The 22,260-nt window shown below is 42.7% G+C and overlaps 1 protein-coding gene and 1 pseudogene across 3 annotated transcripts in view; both read right to left on the bottom strand.

The window, feature by feature from the left end:
* The window catches only part of rgs3a (regulator of G protein signaling 3a), a 318,323-nt gene that overhangs the window by 234,735 nt on the left and 61,328 nt on the right, over positions 1-22,260 (bottom strand). For 2 of the 3 annotated variants that reach the window (XM_017720342.2, XM_017720344.2), the window contains one exon: positions 18,483-18,550. In XM_017720342.2, coding sequence (XP_017575831.2) covers positions 18,483-18,550 — 68 coding nt within the window. Of the gene's footprint in view, positions 1-3,386; positions 3,532-18,482; positions 18,551-22,260 lie in introns of those variants that run through there. The other variant, XM_017720343.2, reaches the window with a different exon arrangement.
* LOC119262300 lies at positions 9,064-9,227 on the bottom strand (annotated as a pseudogene).

The raw sequence follows: 22,260 nt of genomic DNA, 5'->3' as shown, positions 1-22,260 counted from the left end.
AGAAAATCAGATTTTCCGCAGTTATCGGATTATTAAGTGCTTGTAAATGTGTTGATCTGATTACTGAGAAAATCAGATTTTCCACAGTTATCGGATTATTAAGTGCTTGTAAATGTGTTGATCTGATTACTGAGAAAATCAGATTTTCCGCAGTTATCGGATTATTAAGTGCTTGTAAACACACTCGTTGTATTATTACTCTGCTAGTAGTAACCTAGTAAAAAGCCCTGTGGTGTCAAAAAGAGAACAAATCAACAGGAGCTGGGAATTTATATAAAGATTTTATGCTGTCATGTGCTCGTTTCACAGTTTGCCTTGAGTAACGTTTGCATCATGCAGTAATTGAGCAGGCTTGTTTGAATCAATATATGGACATGCTCTAGCAGGCGCTGGGTGGATTTCAGACAAGTATGTGTGTTTAAGTGGGTGTTTTTTGTCATATCACTCACATTTTCCTTCTTTCTCTGCCTCTCTTTCTTTAGCACACTTCACATGTTTCTGCATTAATAATTCAGCTCCAAAAAATCTGTAAGCACTCATTCGTTTGCCTCTCTATATCCCAATCTTGCATTCATTAGGTAGGTTCTTCCAGCAGACATCCCAAAAATTTTGCCAACAACAGAGTAGGGCTGTTTCATCGATTTGTCAGTGTCTGTAAAATATGTAAATATGTCGGATTTTATACCCGTGGCCAATTCATATATTTTTAATGCACCACCAGCACATCTTCTAAGTGTGTTTTCCAGTAAACATAGAACAGAGGAAGGGGAAGAGGCTCCTAGTCATGACCTATAGACTCATAGATTTGGTACACCTTTACCACCTGGAGGAGGAGCCTCTTAAACTATATTCACAGCATCGCTAATAAGCAGTTGGAGGATAATGCGATAACACAGAGGGTCCAGCTTGGTGCTTGTTGTGGTCGGGTAGTACAAGGCCCATTGGACAAGGCTCAATCCCATTTCACCCGTTTCTCCTATATCTCCTAAACACTAATAGCATGCTAATGTCTCAGTAGCTAGCTGGCTAACTTTCCTGTTCCACCTTAAATAGCGCAGCAGTTCTGGCACCGGAACCGCCAGAATGTAACTGCTGCTCCATTTAAGGTGGAACGGGAAAACTCAAAAGAGAAGCTGGTGAATATCTGACTTCAGCTTTGTATCACCAAAGAATAAACGGTGGATGATAATAAATAATTGCCCCCTCTTTGAAGGCGTATGATCTCCTAAATGTAACCAAAGCCCAGCGGTGAGGAGCTGAACTTTACCCTCCTCTGTTGTCACTGAAGACGGGCGGGGTCGCCTACAGAGCAGCGCTAGTAGCTGTTAATGAAGGTCCCGTTTATTAGGGCAAGATTTCAACCACTACACCTTAGGGCTTAGGGTGACACTCAAAAACAAGGGGTAGAGGTAAAAAGAAGAAATGGGATTGGGCCTTAAACATCCTGTAACTTCTCTTACTTCCAAAATAAAATAATATGGCAAAAGCTTACCATGTTAGGCTAAAGGCTATTATAATAGGGCTGGAGTTCTGGGCAGCTTCTGCCTGTAGCTAGAAGGCCAGACCGCCCCTCTCGTAGCTGTAGCAGGACTGAGGTAGAGCTGAGGAACTGGGAGGAGATGGAGTGGCAGTGAAGTTGTGAACTTATAGGTCATTAGATTTGAAGAAGCAAGGGTTTCAGGAATGTAACCCCCCCCCCCCCCCCCCACCTCAGTTATAACATGAACACATTTATGCAAATAAATGCAAATAAAACCAGAAAGAGGTGATTTCAAAATCCTCTTTGGCCTGTATTTAAGGGAAAACATGTGTTCATCTTGAAATTGATGCCTGCAAAACAGGCCAAAAAAGTTGAGACAAAGGCAGTTTAGGAAACATTTAAACAGGTGGTGGAACCATGCATTGCTTTAAAAGGAGCATCCAGGAAAGGCCTCATCCTTTAGGAACAAGGATGAGTCAAGACTCATTACTTTACCAAATAATGCAACTCTTTAATGCATAGTCCAGCTGTTTAGGAAGGACATTCTTCAAGGAGCAATTGCAAGGTTTTTGGGTATTTCACCCCCAATGCGGAACCTCTGTGTGTAAAAAGCAAGGCCAAAAACCTCAACTGAACACCCGACGTTCAAGCACTCATACAGCAGTGCATTAAAAACTGATAAGCTTCCGTGATTGATATCACCACTTGGGCTCAGGAACACTTTGACAAATAAACACATCCTCAAACGCAAGACCTAGCATGCGCAGCGGAACCCATATGTCAACAGCGTCTAGAAACACTGCCCACTTCTCTGGGCTTTATCTGAAATGAACTGATGCACAGTGGAAAAGTGTGCGGTAGTCAAGTCAACATTTCAAACTCTAGAGTCCAGTGGTGGCACTTTACACCACTGAATTCCACGCTTTGCTATGCACTTGGTGATGCATTGCACTTGGTTTCTGGCCATGGAAACCCATTCCATGAAGCTCTGTACTCTGTTCTTGAGCTGATCTGAAGGCCACATGAAGTTTGGAGGTCTGTAGTGATTGACTCTGCAGAAAGTCGGTGACCTCTGCGCACTATGCCCCTCAGCATCTTCTGACCCGCTCTGTCATTTTACGTGGCCGACCACTTCGTGGCTAAATTGCTGTCGTTCCCAATCACTTCCACTTTGTTATAATCCCACTGACAGTTGACTGTGGAATATTTAGTAGTGAGGAAATTTCACGACTGGACTTGCTGCACAGGTGGCGTCCGATTGGCTACTAAGGGGGAGTCTTCACAGGACACTCCTATCAAACTTTTTAAAAAGGGTTCTATTTAGAACCAAAAAGGGTTCTTCTATTGTCCAAGCTTGACACTGTAACAGTAGAAAAATACCCTTTTTGGTGCCATATAGAACCATTTTTAAAACTGTACCATATGGCACTAAAAAAGGTTCTTCTATCGTTTAAAAGTTGATATCCTTTTGGTGCTATACAGAACCATAAACAGCACAGTGTCCATCAATCTGAAGAACCATTTCACCATGCAAAGAACCATTCAAATTTGGAATGGTTCTACATGGAACGCATGTTTCTGTATAGAACCAGAACTAGGAACTTACTTGAAGAACCATCATTTTTAAGAATGAAAAAATAACTTCTATTCAAAAAGTCGTGATCAAATTTCAAGCCAGATAATTTGATTAAAATGTAAAGAGGTGCATAAAAAGATATAAAGGACTATAAAATATTGAATAAAAACATCCAAAACCGGAATTCAGTGTCTAATAATTCTACACTGTATGAGTTATTATATATAAACTAACAATAACTATTAACATGACAACATGACGTTCTCTCTCTCTCTCTCTCTCTCTCTCTCTCTCTCTCTCTCTCTCTCTCTCTCTCTCTCTCTCACTAACCTGAGGGAGTCTGCAGCCGATGCAGACTCTACACAGCCCATGGATGGTGTGCATCTCTCCGGTCCCCACAGTGACGGCCCTCTGCGGCACGCCAGTGAGTGATGGTGAGTGTGTGGGTTATCCTGAGCGTGTGTGTGTGTGTGTCCAGAGGCCGGCGTCACAGAGGCGCGACTAGCGCTCGGAACGGCTGCTCCAGCCACACTGCGCTTGGCAAGAGTGCTCATGGGAACCAAACTCGCTAGAAGAATAGCAGGAAGTGGCCCCTGCACCACACACACACACACACACACACACACACACACCCCTCCGTCCAGCCCCCGAACCCGAGCCAGGCATCATGCCTGGTCTGGATAAACCACTGAAGCTTCCTGCTACTGGCTGGTAGACAGCAATCACTCTGACAGTAGAGCTAAACGCAAACATGTCATCTTTATCGCTGCCTACATCCCTTCTAAATGCAGGGATGTAGAGGAAACGGCGATGAAGGCCTCACTCAAGTACTCAATGTCTACAGTAAGCTTTATATAGCACATACACTGTGCTCATTCAAAGTGCTTTACAGATGAGAAAATGTGAAAATAATTAAAATCGGAAGGTTTTCAGCACAGATTTAAAAGTGTCCGGTGTCGAGCTCTTCTGATGCTCTCCGTCAACTGGTTCCAATTAAGAGCAGCTAAACTCTGCTGCTCCACGTTTAGTCTTTACTCTCAGCAGGACTAACTGACTGGTTCCTAATGATCTGAGAGTTCTGCTCGGCTCATGTCGCTGCAGCAGATCAGATAAATACGCTGCTCCTGCACCATTACGCCCTGTATAGACCAGTGATGGTGCCTTTAAAGCCTATTCTGTCACAGACTGGTAGTCAGCATAATGATTTAAGAATGGGGGGATGTGTTCCCTTCTTGAAGTGCTAGTGAGACTCTGACAGCTGCATTTTAAAGGTAAACCAGATACTTTAGCATGCATAGTGATAAGACATAACCCTATATACAAGTAAGGGAGATACTTTGGAAAAACAGCCAAATCAGTTTCATGGTACAAAAAGCAAAAACATATCAGGGCAAGATTCAAAAAGATTCGTCCGATTTCAAAGCAGCATATCTTCACGGCCGTGAGGCGCCGAGGAGCCAATCACAATCCAATTGAAAGGGGGTCATGGAGTTATGACCGTCACTGGAAGACGGCTCCCTTCAGTCTGAGAGGAGATGAGACCCCAGAGCAGAAAGCGTTCTGCGTTCTTCACTTCGATAAGTGTGAATAAGTCGAACCTCCAACATCTCAGAACGTTCGCCGTTGGGTCCACAGCACTGGAAGAGCCGTGAGTGCAGCAACACCCGACGTGCTCGATCCAGTATGCGATGAGTTTGACTGTGGCGTTGATGTTGTCCGTACAGCTGTAGGAGGTTCAGACTGAGACCTTGTACAGTTACATAAGAAACGTTACGCTCTTTTAACCATTTACAGGTTACTGCATTGGTCTGTGGTGATTTACAAGTGAAACAAATCACTTTAAAATCAGATTCATCTTTTTGCATCACCCCTGTATGTGTCTAAGGTACTTTTCCACTAAAAACAGATATATTTCTCTCTTCACAGCCCACATGATCATATATTCAACTTTTTTGTATGACTTGATATAATCACATAGGTCACTACAATGGGGCAGTCATGGGCTGGAGGTCAGGGAACTGGCCCTGTGACTGGAAGGTTGCCGGTTTGATACCCAGCACCGACAGTCCATGACTGAGGTGCCCTTGAGCAAGACACCTAACCCCCAACTGCTCCCCGGGCGCTGCGGATTGGGCTGCCCGCCGCTCCAGGCAAGTGTGCTTGCTGCCCCCTAGTGTGTGTGTGTTCACTAGTGTGTATGTGGTGTTTCACTTCGCGGATGGGTTAAATGTGGAGGTGAAATTTTCCCATTTGTGGGATTAAAAAGTGTCACTACCACTTAAAAAAAACGAGTTTGTATTTGAAAAACTCGATGTCCTCACACCTTTAACGGCCACTCCATCTGTGTATATCCAATACAAAAGACTGGCCTAGCCATCTTTCATCTTTCATCAGAGAGCGATTCAAAATTCACTTATAACCCTAATCAAATATTTACACAGTCCATATTTACTCACTTGTTCTTTCTCTCCGTCCTCTTCCTTTCTTTCTTCGCTCTATTCCCCCTGGTCCGACTTCCATTCTACAGAAGCCCTGCCCTAGGGAATCCCCCCTCACCCGTCTCTTATCCAAACTGATCCAGACTTGTGTTTGACAGCCGGCGAGGTGAAAGGAGAAGCTTACAACTTCAAACACAGAGACTGCCTGGCAATCATCAGCCTAGGAGAGTCTATACGTGGCCCCATGGAGCCTGCATCTTCTCATGGAAGTGAAGAACGTCAACACTAAAAGCAAAGTGATGTTTTCACTTCACTTTGCAGTCAAACATGGACACAAGGATTTTCCACCAGTGGCACAACAGCCATAGGAAAACCTCCTAATGTACTTTTTCCCTTTTCCTATAAAGCTACTATTTTCTTAGGAAAGCAACGATACACAGTTTTCCCGAAGACATCAATCTAGAGACTTCAAGCATTTACTCAAACAGTATCTACACCAACCTCCACTTACTGTATAGCTGCACTCTGTAGTTCTACAGTTACAGACTGTAGTCCATCTGTTTCTCTGATACTCTGCTACCCTGTTCTTCAGTGGTCAGGACCCCCATGGACCCTCACAGAGCAGGTACTGTTTGGGTGGTGGGTCATTCTCAGCACTGCAGTAACACTGACGTGGTGGTGGTGTGTTAGTGTGTGTTGCGCTGGTCTGAGTGGATCAGACACAGTAGCGCTGTAGCAACTTCCCAGCTAGAGGAACGTCAGACTGCAAACCGTTTCTAAAGCCATGTTCACAAACTATACAGCTAAAAAAAAAGTGTTTTTGTTTTCATAATTCAAGTAACCACGAGAACACACAGCAAAGTTTACTCAGTAAATCACACACAGCAGAGACGGTGGGGACCTTATTCTACTATAGACTGTCAGCTTTGAAAGGCCACGTTGTAACTTAATGTTTCACCAGTAAATCGCTGTTGTCGGAACAAAACCTGGTATCTCCGTTTTTGTCGTATTTTCAAATTATGTCATTTTCGAACATACCAAAAAGGAGAATACCTGTGCGTAAATTTCATGAAGAATGGACTAAAAGAAATGACCCAATATGACTTGGAAAATTGTCTGGTTCCATTGACTTCCAATAAAATGAAAGTAGGTTTTTCCTTCTCCTGTAAAGTTACCCTTTCGCAGATACGAGGTTTTCTTCCGACAACAGCGAAACGTGAATAAAACATTATGTGCATATATGATTTTATATTATTTGTTACCTTTCCTAACATCATTTCTCAGTCATAGACGAGGATCAGAAGAACTTTCGGTAACACTTTCTATGAATGTCACCTTCGTAAGCATCTATAAACACATTCAGAACATGTTATAATGCATTCATAAGGCATTGTAAACATGGGTATAAATATTTATAAAAATGCGTTACGCATTATAAACATGCTTATTATGCATTATGAATTGTTAACATAATACATTATATGTAGTGTTCATAACACATTATAAGAGCTCATAAGCTGTATTTGTCCGCTCTAAGTAAAGTGAGGCGTGCTGGACTAAAGCCTCGTCCAGGGTTAAGAGTGAAGTATTTACTGAAGGATTTACTGAAACACTAAAACACACACAGTAAAGCTCATTACAGGCTTCAGAAGTCAGAGTTTAAACTAGAGCTGCCCTCAGAGTTTCACCCAATGTGGGAAAGTCAATGTGCACCACTGTTAATGTGCACCACCGTTAGCCTGGCACTGACTTAACACTGCATATCCAATAGAACGCCAGCAGAAACCAGCACTACTGTACTGTAGTGTTACAGAGTGTAGGGTTCTGGCACCAGAACCAGTGAGGGAACATATCACAATGACAGTGCTCTACTATCTCGCTTCTCCCTCTCCAGACCTTCACTCCACCAGTGACTTCACGCTCAGTGTGGCGTCAGGAGGGAGGCTCATGGGTATTTTGTTTGCTGTGATGTAATGTAACATTTAAAGTGAGACGCTTATTAAGAAAAGCACTTTGAAGCAATAGTTCTAGGCTGGACGATGCTCTCCAAGCTGGGGCTGAACTTCTTTGGTACTGACAGTATAACATGTTATTAGCACTACTTATAATGCATTATATTAATAATTAATAATGTACAACAAACATGGCTATAAAGTGTAAATCATTTTTATAAATCTGTATAACCATGTTTATAATGCCTTATGAGCGCATTATGACATGTTATGACTGTGTTCATAGACGCTTACAAATGTGACATTCATAGAAAGCGTCACCGAACTTTCTCTCCAGCTTACAATGAACTGTTCTAGGGTTAATATCCGGTCACTGTATCATCAGCGAACTACATTGCCCTGTTGTCCAGGCTTAGTTCACGGTCATACTGTGTCCAAAAACACTTTGTGTGACCTTAATGAAGACATAGATATCGTCCAAGTGGGTTGAGGCTTCGTAACTATTTTTTTTTGTAAGAATTTATTTAAATTCTTGAGCAATTTTTAACTGTTCACTCAAATCTAAGACTGTTAGCAATCCAGCACTTACATCTAACACAAACTGATCCAAAAACTGCTGTGATGGTTTACAACCGTCAAAATATTTTACAGACAATAACAAAAGAATTGATTATATTAAGTAATGAGTTACGTGCAAATCAAAACATGTATTCAGGGGTTAATCCACTTTCTAATGTGTCATAAGTTTCCTGACTTCAGCCTCTAATTCTGGTGAAGGGTCCGCTTTACTCCATACAAAAGCCGGGGAACGACATATATTTTCCTTTCCATGACGTGACCAAAGGAAATTCCCACAAAATGACCCCAAACAAAGTAAAAAAAACCTGTAAAGACCTGCAGGTTGTGGCCCATGGACTAAGTCCATCCGTAATAATAACAGTCACATTCTGACAGTTTTATCAAGACAGAGTCAGGTCTCAGAGTTTTAGAGTCAGGTTATAGTCAGGCTCAGACAGACGGGCAGGGTAAAGACTTAGTAGTCTTAGAATCTGGTCAGAATGCAGTCGGGGTCAGACAGAAATCGCGCTACAGTCAAGTTTAGACAGAATTTTTGACTGTGATCCTGTTCAGAATTTTGTAGGGATGCAACTGGATTTAGAAAGAATTTTCTTAGGCTGTAGTTCAGACAGAACTTTGACGGGCTTAAAGTTTACAGTTTACAGTTGTCAGACAACAGTTAAGATCGCAGAATTTTGTTGTGCTACACTCAAGTTCAGAGCCAATGTTAATGGGGTTCACACACAACTTTCTCAGGCTGTAGTCAGGTTCAGACGGAGCTTCTTTGGGCTGCAGTTGGATTCAGAAAGACATTTTTCAGACAACAGTCAAGATCACAGAATTTCCACAGCCTACAGTCAGATTCATAGGGAATTGCACACATACATGCACACTAATGAACACACACACCAGGGGGCAGTGAGCGCACCCGCCCGGAGCAGTGGGCAGCCCTATCCACAGTGCCCAGGGAGCAGGTGGGGGTTAGGTACCTTGCTCAAGGGCACTTCAGTCAGGTCCTGTCAGCTGATGGATCCCGAACCGGTGACCTTCCGGTCACAAGAATGGTTGCCTAACCTCCAGCCTACCGCAAACGTGTGGAGTGGACGGAGCAAGCTCCTCTTCCGTCACCCTGCTCTAAAAATCGATTTAATATGTAGTCCTCATATAGAGGAAATATCAGATATTAAACTGATTAGAACACTTGATCTTAGCCAACAACAAATTCCGTCAGGTTTCAGATTTAGACAGTACTTTGTTGGGCTTCATTCAGGTTCAGGAGGACTTTTGACAAGCAACAACTGGGTTCATAGAGAATTTTACTGTGCTAAGCTTGAGTTCAGAACTAATTTTAATGGACTAAAGTTGGAATCAGACGTAACTGTATCAGGCTGTATTCAGGTCCAGACAGATCTTTGTTGGGTTACAGACTTTTTTGGGCTACAATCAAATTCAGACAGGATTTTGTCAGGCAATTGTCAAGTGGGCTGGGTTAAACACTCAGCCAGTGTTCTTGGGCTATATTGGGACAAAACTGAAGGCCTGATTAAATCTACAGCTCAGAGACACAGCCAGCTACAGCCCAACACCCAACACACAATCTCTAGCTTATAAAATCCCATAGAGGGCTGCTCTTACAGTGGCATCAGCCTGGCACAGAACTCTATTGAACCCTTCACTTCCCCTCCTTTGGGATTTCAGAAGGGACTTTTTTTTCCCCTCCCTTTAGGAAGAGGGGGAGAAAAACGATGGAGGAGGGTGGCCTTCAATGGGCCCCGGCGTGAAAGAAGCCCCAAAGCTCTCTCAAAAGCCTGGCAGAAGGAGGGATCACACAGCCTTGAGCTTGTCTTTTTCCTTGTCTTTTTTTTTAGTCGCCCGAGCCGTGGACCCCTCTTTTGTAGGACAGAGCTGTGGTGAAAGGAAGCGTCTCTCTAAGGCTGACCTGAATAGATGAGCAAATCAAAGAAGGAACAAGCTCCACTTCACTAAACTGCACAACCTGGCACAAATATCCATCAGAGGAAGAGAAAAAAACAGCCCACTGTATAGCAAAACGTAGAGACATAGTCCAATTAACAGCAAGAACAGGCATAAATGCATATCTTGCTTAAGTAACTACAGAGCAGCATTTATGTTTTGTCTTAAATTACATGCATATTCTTCAATATCTACTCACAAACTAAAAATTATTTATTAACTACTAGTACTACAGGGAGATTCACTTGAAAGAGGCCCCGAATACTCTGTAGTAACTCTCTCTAGGAAGAAGCAATCTGAACGAAACAACGTGCGATGTGCTCCTCAGGATACGGATCTTAGAACAAGCCAGGATGCCCCTGAGTGATGAGGTAGGCACCGGCCAGCCGTCACAACATTTAACCTCTCTAATGCTTTCTGATGCGTTCAGGTCCATGGAGTGCCGCATCGAAATGTGTCTGGCAGAAAACAGAGATCACTTCCAGCATCGCATGTAATGCAATCAATTAATTACCCATACGTCAAGGCATGTCATATATTCCTTTGGTTTGGATTGCTTCATCCTAACGGGAGTTACAACAGAATATCCCGGGCCTCTTTCGAGTGAATCTCCCTGTACTATTACTTGATGCTACATTATCTAGTTTGTGTGGATTCTACACTTTCAATTAATACCGCAATGGTGTTCATAAGAGGAGTGGTAGATAATTTATATCAGATTAAATTGAATGAAAAGTCACTGTTGTGTATATAATCTCGTTTCGAGGAAATAACATCTGGTTTGTTTCTGCCAGGTTGTCATTTTGACATCTGAATAAAAAGTGGCAAATACAAACTCAAACTCAATTCAGAATGTAAATCAAATGGAAACTCCTTGTACAATTTACTGTGTAATTTAGAATATTTTAATTTAGATTTAGATTAGATTATAATTTAGAGTTTCACTGGAACACATTTATCCACCTATTCAGGCTATTCATTCTGCTTTTTGAATGAGACACAAGAGGGCATTTCATCACAACAGACGTCACTAACACACATCATTGTAACCCTGTAAAATCCCTGGCGTATTACATACTAATGTTCAGGAACTACAGTCACTTCAATGCAAACTATTCTTAGGTTATAGGGAGATTCATTCGAAAGAGGCCCCGAACATTCTGTAATAACTCTCTCTAGGACGAAGCAATTGGAACGAAACAACATCAGTGGTGGACAGTAACTGAGTAACTGAGTAAATGTAATTAGTTTCTGTACTTTAGTATTTTTGGTGTATCTGTACTGAAGTTTCTCCATTCTGGACTTTTTCCTTTCACTCCACTACATTTCAGAGTCTAATATCCGACTTTTCCCTCCTACATTTTGAGAAATCTGTCGTTCCTTTTGGTTTCTGTGTGTATAAAAACGTAACATGTCAAAACGAAAGAAGCGCAAAGCCAGAGCACCAATCAGGGCCCAGCGGTCACTTTGTTTAGAGCTGGTTTTGACCTGTTGGTCATACCGACCCAGTGCAGCACGCGGTTCAACGTCAGCGCAGCAGCGTAAAACTTTGGGAGAGTCTGTTCAACATAAATGATGAACTAACCTAACTTTGTGTAAATAGAGCTCAATATAGAAATATGTCCACATATGCAGTCGAGACTGACGCGGCTTTTTTCTGAATTTCTACAAACACCATTTCATTTTATAGTAAATGAGTTTGGGCTGGTTTATGTTTATGAACAGAGGCCTACAGATCAACATAGTAAAGGAGCTCATCTGTGATCCTGAGTTTAAAGCCAGTTTTTATTCAACTTAAACTTGGAACTAAGTTGTAAATAAATCTGAAACTGAAACTTTGCTTGTGTGTAAAAAGTGATTTCAGAGCCACTCGGTTCTCCCTGATGGAAACTGTTTACCTTCAGTGTTTTGTGCTTCTGATCATTTTAATAGACGTCAGCGTCACTAATTAATGACGTTCTATTAAAAGACTGGTTTACCAAGAGAGACGCTGGAGGACTTTCACCTGAAATGAGTTCATGAAGCCAGTCTGGTTATAAAAATGATAACAGGACATCAGAGCCAGAATTCCTCTTTTAGTACTTTTACTTTATACTTAAGTACATTTGAAGGTAAATACTTTAGTACTTTTACTCAAGTGGAGGTCTAAAGGGAGGAACTTCTACTTTTACTGGAGGAATATTTCACCTTGGATGTCTTGACTTTAACTCAAGTACATGGTGTGTGTATAAGACAGTAATTCCGATGTCCAGCACAGGGTCCATTTAGCCGACCCTCCTGACATATTACTCCGGCTATCTCTGCTGCACAGGTCTGCCACTCACTAATTCCTGAAGAGTAACTTATCCACTTTATTCCTTGTAAGGCTCATAGTCTGAGCCACTGGTAACTCAGCCTAACATGATAAGGCACTATTATCACACTTTTTCCGGCATCTCGCTCCTTGAAAAAACACTCTGTCTCGCCTTCCCTCTCTGATGCAAGCAGGAGGCAAAGACAAGCAAACTCTTTAAAATACCGCAAACCGCTCTGTGGCAACAAACCTAAAGCTGGTATTTTTAGAGATGTTTCTTTTTTTACACAGATTAAAGCAGCAGTTCTCTAAAAATTCAAATTTACACAAATTTCTCCTAACCTCAAAGGTAGCTGCTCAGCCAAGACACGGCTGGCGTCAAAAGTTTGCTTCTTTAGTCTTGAACTGAAGTTACACTGCTAATGTGTGGAGTTTTCAGTTTCTAACTATATAATTCAGCTGTTTTTCAACCTCTTATTCTCTCGGGTATATTGTGGTTTGTCCGTCTGAATTTACGTGACCAAATCATAAGGCAAATTATCCAGTAACTGCATGAAATAAATGCAAATTTTTATTTTACATATTTATTTTTTGTAAAAGTTTCCCTCAAATGAACAGAACATGTGTTTTATGATCTACACACATCACTATACGCTCACAATTTACTGCTGAACGCCAAAAATCTTTGTGTTATCTTCTAAAAGTGATGTTTCCAGAGCAGATCACTGAAGAGACGCCGTCTGTTTATAGTTTAGAGCCCAGATTTGGGGAAAAACGGGTCGACTTTCAGTAGAAAAACAAAGTTCAGCTTCTTTTATTATAAGGGTTTAAAATGACGTCACCGTCTATTAGACTGGAGAGAAGAGCTACAGCCTCACACGACGCCCAGCTTCTGAATGGAGCTTATGGAGTATGAACGATATGAAGAACAGGACAAAGTGCGGTTTGGAGCCACCGGTGGTCCCGAGGGGTTTAAGAGGCTAAACAACAAAATGTCAAAGTCTATCTGAGATTGTGAAACAACTCGAGACAGTTTGAGTTTGATGGTTTTGGCATTTTGCACAGGGCTTACTGGTGGTCCTAAGCTTTCACTGCTTGTTAGCTACTTTACCCTGTAGCTCCACAGCAAAACTACACTGTTAGTAAAGAAGGTTCTGTGCAGGTACGTTTCTCCTTCATCAAGGCACAAACAATGTAAACGTTCCCTCAAAGGTACAGCAGTGGTTTTAAGGCTCAACGGTGCACCTTAAGTAAGTTTTTCCAGGGGACACACTAAGGTATGATATACCTTATCATAAGCGAATGTTTTAAAACAGAGATAAGACCCAGTGCTGCTGGAGTTTAGAAACACCTCAGTGTCACTGATGGACTGGGAATAGTCCACCAAGCAAAAACACCCAGCCAACAGCGTCCTGTGACCACTGATGAAGGACTAGAGGACGACCAACACAAACTGTGCAGCAGCAGATGAGCTGTCGTCTCTGACTTTACATCTACAAGGTGGACAGACAAGGTAGGAGTGTCTAATAGAGTGGACAGTGAGTGGACACAGTGTTTAAAAACTCCAGCAGCACTGCTGTGTCTGATCCACTCAGACCAGCACAACATACACTAACACACCACCACCACGTCAGTGTTACCGCAATGCTGAGAATGATCCACCACCCAAACAGCACCTGCTCTTTGAGGGTCCATGGGGGTCCTGACCACTGAAGAACAGGGTAACAGAGTATCAGAGAAACAGATGGACTACAATCTGAAACTGTAGAACTACAGAGTGCAGCTATACAGTAAGTGGAGCTGATAAAGTGGACAGTGAGCGTAGAAACAAGGAGGTGGTCATGATGTTATGTAAATATGATGGTTTCTGTGATCTTATGGAAAAATGAATTCAAAACAGGGTGTTTTTGCTGAGTTGTTTCCACATATGGACTTGGGGAGTGAATTTGGGGGCTTTAATAAGGTTTGCTTATGAATAAAGACGTGGTTTTCAGTCATATTTGTAATTTAAGTCAAATGTGAAGCAGAACGGAGGAGAGAAAAGGAACAAAACACCGAAACCCCGACGGTTCCTGACTCTTCCTGGCCCGGGTCTCTGGAGGGGCTGCAGGCACACTTTACTGCTTAAACACGAGGAAGAGAGCTAACTTATAATGAACTTTTACGGTGAGTGAAGCTGCGGTAGACGACGCAGTCTCTTTCTTTCTCGCTCGCTTCTTCTGACATACACACGCCACACACACTGCTCACTGAGAACTCTCCAAATATTCGTGCTAAAGCCCTGCAGGGAGCGGATGAAAAAGCTTATTCATACGCTGCTGCTGCAAACTGGCCTTAGCTAATTGGTAAATGAAGTCAGCTGCGGTCCTGGGAAAAGCCTGAACAGGCACAGAGAGGGATTCAACTTCACTTTGAACCTTCCTTCACCAGACAGATGGTGGCCTGATCAACATGGGCAGGTTTTGATTTGTAAACATAGCGCAGCTGTTCGGAAAAAAAAAAATTGTATCTTAATTTTTGTCGTTTTTCAGTTTTTGACACAGTTTGAAAATGCCTGTCGCTCTTTACATTGCACATCAATTTCATGATGAACGGACTAAAAGAAACGGCCCAAAATGACCTAGAAAAAATTCCGGTTCCATTGACTTCCATTAAAAGTAATGCAGGTTTTTTCCTTCTCCTGTAAAGTTCCCATTTTGGAGGTGTGAAGTTTTCTTCCGATGACAGCGATAAGAAGCAGGAAATAAATATGACAGCAATTTCTGAGCTCACTATTCATCTGTCTTATGTGAAGTCACTGTAGGATCGCACAGGGAATTTCATAACTAGGAGAATCAAACAATAAACACACTTGTATGCGAAAACAGCCATCAGGAAAACTATGCATTCCTATGTAAGTCAGCCAACTACGCAGTGATGAGTTACTTCAGCGCTGGCAAGTAATATCACTAATGCTAATGTTTACTATACAAAAGCCATTAAGGCTAATAATACTAGTCAACACAAACACCACACATGACCCTGCGGCACATCCACACTTAATAATCCACCTCATATTAGCAAAGCAGGGTAACGCTGTCAGTTTGTTTTATTTATAGATACAGCCACATATTCTCCCTTCTCATTAAAACCATAACATCAAGACCACCTCCTCGTTTCTACACTCACTGTCCATTTTATCAGCTCCACTTACTGTATAGCTGGTCTTTGTAGTTCTACAGTTACAGACTGTAGTCCATCTGTTTCTCTGATACTCTGTTACCCTGTTCTTCAGTGGTTAGGACCCCCATGGACCCTCACAGAGCAGGTAGTATTTGGGTGGTGGATTATTATTTGGGTGATCAGACACAGCAGTGTTCGTGGAGCTTTTTAAACACTGTGTCCACTCACTGTCCACTCTGTTAGACACTCCTACCTGGTCAGTCCACCTTGTAGATGTAAAGTCAGAGACGACAGCTCATCTGCTGCTGCACAGTTTGTGTTGGTCGTCCTCTAGTCCTTCATCAGTGGTCACAGGATGCTGTTGGCTGGATATTTTTGGTTGGTGGACTGTTCTCAGTCCAGCAGTGACACTGAGGTGTTTAAAAACTCCAGCAGCACTGCTGTGTCTGATCCACTCAGACCAGCACAATACACACTAACACACCACCACGTCAGTGTTACTGCAGTGCTGAGAATGATCCACCACCCAAATAGTACCTGCTCTGTGAAGGTCCATGGGGGTCCTGACCACTGAAGAACAGGGTAACAGGGTATCAGAGAAACAGATGGACTACAGTCTGTAACTGTAGAACTACAGAGTGCAGCTATACTGGTGTATGTCTGTAAACATGCAGAGTGCCTAAAGCGAGTTTTACGTTACGTTTACGTCACGTCTTCCAGTTTAATGGTGGGTTGTAAAGCAGAAATCCTATTACTGCCTGGCTCCAGTGGAGTTTACACATTATCATATTACCCAGTGCATGAAAACGAGTTCAACGAATTACTGACAAAATCACATTTTCTGCAGTTATCGGATTATTAAGTGCATGTAAAGTCACTCATTAGCATTTGTCTTTTTGCCTTTCTCTGAGTAAATTTCAAGCCACGTGTCATCTATTGTGGCTTTCTGCGGTTTCAATGTGACTTCAGTTTAACAGCAAATTGCTGCGAGAAACTGAACATTGACATTTATGGCAAGTGGCAGACGCTCTTATCCAGAGGAACTTCCAGCTTTACACAGGTAGGCAAAGATAGTGATAGGAGTCTTGCCCAAGGACTCTTATTGGTATAGTGTAGGGTGTTTACCCAGGCTGGGATTGAACCCCAGTCTACAGCATAGAAGGCAGAAGTGTTACCCACTACACTATCCAACCACACCAGCACCATCATTCAAAGACATCAAGCACTGCTTGAAGACATTGAGCACCGCCATACACCGACTTCTGGCTCATATGTGGTGCGTTTGTAGGATATAAAACGAGGACCCTCTCTATCCCCCCAGCTGTTTAGCAGAAAAATCCATGCAGGTGGTATTGAAGAACACAACACACTGTGCTTGTATCAGAGGAAGTACAGGAAGGAAAGGAACGAATCACTTTAGCTTGCTTTAAATTTAAGTTTGTTCGCAACACATTCACTCAAGTTGATGCGCATGAAAAGATGATCACTGCATTTTTAATAACTACAGTGCGAAACTCAGTAAAACCTCCTCTCACTGATGCATGTGACCCACCCAACAACACAAACATACACTGATAAGGCGTAACATCATGACCACCTCCTCGTTTCTGCGCTCATTGTCCACTTTATCAGCTCCACTTACTGTATAGCTGCACTTTGTAGTTCTATAGTTACAGACTGTAGTCCATCTGTTTCTCTGATACTCTGTTACCCTGTTCTTCAGTGGCCCCCATGGACCTTCACAGAGTAGGTACTATTTGGGTGGTGGGTCATTCTCAGCACTGCAGTAACACTGACGTGGTGGTGGTGTGTTAGTGTGTGTTGCGCTGGTCTGAGTGGATCAGACACAGCAGTGCTGCTGGAGTTTTTAAACACCTCAGTGTCACTGCTGGACTGAGAACAGTCCACCAACCAAAAATATCCAGCCAACAGCGTCCTGTGACCACTGATGAAGGACTAGAGGATGACCAACACAAACTGTGCAGCAGCAGATGAGCTGTCGTCTCTGACTTTACATCTACAAGGTGGACCGACAAGGTAGGAGCGTCTAATAGAGTGGACAGTGAGTGGACACAGTGTTTAATAACTCCAGCAGCACTGCAGTCTCTGATCCACTCGCACCGTATCCAAACACTAATTACCTTTAAAATGAATACGAATAAACTGAGGTAGAGATCTTCTGATCCGTGCGCTACAGCAGTGCAAGCGATTTAATTTAATGAGGCATCATCAGCCAAACTAGGTATCAGACTGTAAGTGTAAACACTTTGAGAGTTGAATAATCAAGCGAACATACCGATGAACACTAAGTCACAATGTATTAATGTTTACACTCGTTCGTATTTACTCCAGTCTTAATGTTTTCTGTGCAGATGATCCTTAAACATCACGGACGCCCACAACTCCTTAAACTCCTAATTCCTAATCTCAACACTTACGGTTCAGTAACTAGTATGTAAGTTGTGTAATTATGAAAGCGAGAAAGTGAAGCGTGGGCTGAATGTTAAGCAGGGTTAATATTTATATTTACACTGTCAGAAATAAAGGGTCTGTGCAGGCACATTTATTGTTTATCAACGTACAAACAACCTAAGTGTCTCCTCAAAGGTTCTACAGTGGTTTTAAGGTCTGATTGTGAACCTTAAATCAGTTCCTCCAGGTGAAAAGTTGGCATTTGTACCTTTTCATAACCGAATGTTTTAAAACAGAGCAGTAGAATAAAAGCCTGGAGGTGAGGCGAGGCGGGGTGTGTGGAGTCAGTCCAGCTTAGAACAGATCATTTCAGTGGATGATGGTTCAGTTATGTTCCCTGACTAGAGGTACTGAGATGAACCCTTGAGGGTCCCACCCCAGTGAAAAGAGGGGCGCTGCCCCAGTGACCGTTTCGTACCGTTATTTCTGAGAGTGTATTTGTAATTATTTTAAAGCTTGCAGGCGCTTACAAGTCCGATAACTAGCTTTAAATATGACTTTCTCAGCTGGTCTGACATCTCTGCACGTCACCGTGTACAAACAACAGGTAGAAAGTAGGTAAAAACTCACGACTCACCGTTAAGCATTGCATTATCTCCGGGCTTGTGGTGTTGGGAGCAGCAGCATGGTTTACTGAGGCAGCCTCTGAGGAGATAAACACAAAGGAGTCACGGGCCGACACTGAGCCTTTAGAGAACATCTCTGCATATATCCTTCTTTCGCTTGCTGCACACACACAGACTCTCTGAAAAGTTTATCCGCTGAAGTTCCTTCTAGATATCTGCCTAAGCGCCAACGGCACACGCTGTCTCTCTCTCCCTCTCCCTCTCTCTGTTTGTGCTCGGAGCTGAGAGATGGAGGGAATTCCGTGAAGGAAGCGGCGCGGGGAGAAGAAACTCCTCTCCTCCTTTCTCTCTCACTCCATTATCTCTGGTTTTTGCGCGCTCCTGGGCTGTTGCCGTGGCGACAGCGGCTCGCCCCAGCCACAATGTCCTTTTAAGCTTCTCCTCATAAAGGGCCGTATTCAGACGGGACACAATACAGCAAGACTCCCTCACTTTCTCTCTCTCTCTCTCTCTCTCTCTCTCACTTTCTCTCTCTCGCTCTCTCACTCTCTCACTTTCTCTCTCTCTCTCTCTCTCTCTCTCTCTCACTTTCTCTCTCTCTCTCCCTCTCTCTCTCATATTCTCACTCACACTTGCTTTCTATCTCTCTCTCCCATCTCTCTCCCTCTCATATTCTCACTCTCTCTCTCTCTCCTATTCTCACTCACACTTTCTATCTGTCTTATCTCTCTCTTTCACTCTCTCTCTCCCTCTCTCTCTCATATTCTCACTCACACTTGCTTTCTATCTCTCTCTCTCTCTCTCTCTCTCTCCCTGTCTCTCTCATATTCTCACTCACACTTGCTTTCTATCTCTCTCTCATTTCTCTCTCTCTCTCTCTCTCTCTCTCTCTCTCTCATATATTCTCTCTCTCTCTCTCATATATTCTCTCTCTCTCTCTCTCTCTCATAATCTCACTCTCCCTCTCATATTCTCACTCACACTTTCTATCTGTCTTATCTCTCTCTCTCTCTCTCTCTCTCCCTCTCCCTCTCCCTCTCCCTTGCACACCGTCCCATTATCTCTTAATCCCCCTCTCTCTCTCATTCTCTCTCTTTTAACAGTGTCTGGCCTCTCCTCTCCTTCTTTGGTCCACTCCCTCTCACTCCTTCTCTCCATCTGTTGGGCCGCTTGACTGATCATGAAACGCTCTTTGATGCTATGTTGTGCTTTTTGGTTAACTAGCCATCAGTTCTTTGATATCACATACTTTTCTCCCAACGAACACAATATTTTCATCTCAAAGGACTGAAAGGCCTGGAGCGAGCGACTTCTTATTCTGACCCCCCCCCCCCCCTCTCTCTCTCTATCTCTCTATATATATTTCTCTCTCTTCTTTTGTCACATCTTCTTAAAGTGATAGTTTGCCAAAAAATCTAACATCGTCACTTCTCCTTTCCTGTTAGACTCCCTTTGTCGGTCACCCTCCAGTTCCTTCCCATTAGTTGAACAGCAGGGCTGTCAGTTTGGCTCAGAAATGAAATTCCAATTTTTCACCATTTCACTTAGTTGCTCGTCAAATATTTGAATATGGTTGTTGTCAGAAGAAAACCTCATATATCCATTTTATCGTTTTTTAGTTTTTGACATAATTTGAAAATACCTGGTGCTCTTTACATTGCTCGTAAATTTCATGATGAATGGACAAAAAGAAACGGCCCAAAATGACCTGGAAAAATTTCTGGTTCCATTGACTTACATAAAAGTAAAGTAGGTTTTTTCCTTCTCCTGTAAAGTTACCATATAGGAGATACAAGGTTTTCTTCTGACAACATCGATATACTTGACTGAGGAACTTGACTGGCCTGGTTGAGTCCTGACCTCAACCTGATAGAACACCTTTGAGATGTATTAGAGTGGAGACTGTGAGCCAGGCCTTCTCGTCCAACATCAGTGTCTGACCTCACAAATGTGCTTCTGGAAGAACGGTCAGAAATTCCCATAAACACACTCCTAAACCCTGTGGAAAGCCTTCCCAGAAGAGTTGAAGCTGTTATAGCTGCAAAAGGTGAGCCAACATTGAATTAAACCCTATGGATTTAGCATGGGATGTGACTTAAGTTCAGACAACCGAATAATTTTGGAATATATATATATTAGTTACTGAAGAGCTTTCGGTTGTTAGTGAATATTCTAGATGGTGGTTGTCATGTTTATTTATGGCCAAGTATGATATGTTGTTTCATGCGTTTGGTTGCCTCTGTGTTTGATGATAACTTCTGGCATGAAATATAACAGCAGCTGCAGCAGAGGTAGCTTTAAACTTTCAACTATTCCAATATTATTCCAATATTCCAATAAGTGTACTTTTCAATACATTTGATAAATCCATTCAAATTCTGCTTAATTCTTTGGAGGTACTGAACAATTCGCAGTAGCTACTGAACCATTCATAGTAGTTACAAAATATTTCATATTGAAATATGCAAAGGTCACAGTAATTAAGGAGCAGCTCGTAATCGTTACTCAATAATTTACAGTAGTTACTGATCAATTCATAGCAGTACCTGAATAATATACAGTTCAACTTTCAAACCAGTTTAATTTTTCCACCATCTCCCACGATCAATGTTAATTCTGAAGGACTGTGCCAATACCACCCACCCAAGCCCCCCCCACACTCCTTCTTCTTCTGATGCCATAAACTGGTCTCAGTCCTGGGACTCAGTCTTGGTGTAAACTGGCCTTGTGAGTTGCAGTAATGAGGTTAGGGCCCCTGAACAACTCTGTATATCTCTCACTCTCTCCTTTACAGACCGGTGTTAAAGTTATAAAGTCTCTAACGCGCTGTGGATAAGATATCCGGGACAACCGATGGGAATGAGAAAATCCCACTCTAATCAAAACTCAGAAAGGGGTTCCTGCAGCCTCGGGAGGTGACCCTATGTGGGTCCGGCCCAAAGAGACCATTGTACGGCCAGACATAAATCACCGGGATTTAAGCGGGTGACAGAGAGCAACTGGCAACCGAGCACAAAGATCGCTGCCAAGAAACACTCCTCCAAATACAGGGAGAGAATGAGAGGAGGACGAAAGCAGGAAGGACAGTGAGAAAGAGTGAGAGAGAAAGAGTTTACGAAGTTGGCCCGAGTCAAACGGGCTATAAACTACTCGAGAGAGCAATAGCTTTCAGCAGTGACTTTCACTCACTTGACACCGTGACACTGTTGTTCAGCCATTCACACCAAAACAAATAAAGCCTTGATGGAGAGCAAAGGGGGCAAAAGAAAGAGCGCTCGCATCAGAGGGAAGCCAAACCAGAGGGGTTTGGTACGGCATAAAACCAGACAATAAACGTCAAGGAGAAATTATCACCATCTTATTATATACGCCTTGGTCCCGCAAGATAAAGGTCACAGTTTGAGGAGGAAAACGCAGGCTAGATTATTCAAATAAAAGCATCGTCGCTGTCCAAAAAATGTGAAAAACACTGAATAGTAAGCAAAATAGTGACTTTACAGCAGAAGGCAAAAACATTCTTACCTTTCTATGTAAGTCAGTGTAAAAGGATTTGTTCCAAGTGATTTTAGAGCATTTCTATTGGTCCATGCATCACGAAATTTGAGCACAGTGTAAAGGATAACAGACTGAGAAGGAAATTGAGAAGGAAAATCAGGGAGGGAAAGGCCAACTACAGGAAGAAGATGGAGAAACAACTGCAGAATAACAACATCAGTGGGGTCTGCAAACGTCTAAAAACAATCCCTGGACACAAGAAACCTGACCCCCAGGCTGTAGGAGACCATAAAT

The sequence above is a fragment of the Pygocentrus nattereri genome, chromosome 23 (assembly GCF_015220715.1).
Source record: "Pygocentrus nattereri isolate fPygNat1 chromosome 23, fPygNat1.pri, whole genome shotgun sequence".
Lineage (NCBI taxonomy): Eukaryota > Metazoa > Chordata > Actinopteri > Characiformes > Serrasalmidae > Pygocentrus > Pygocentrus nattereri.
This window is presented reverse-complemented; position numbering and strand designations above follow the sequence as displayed.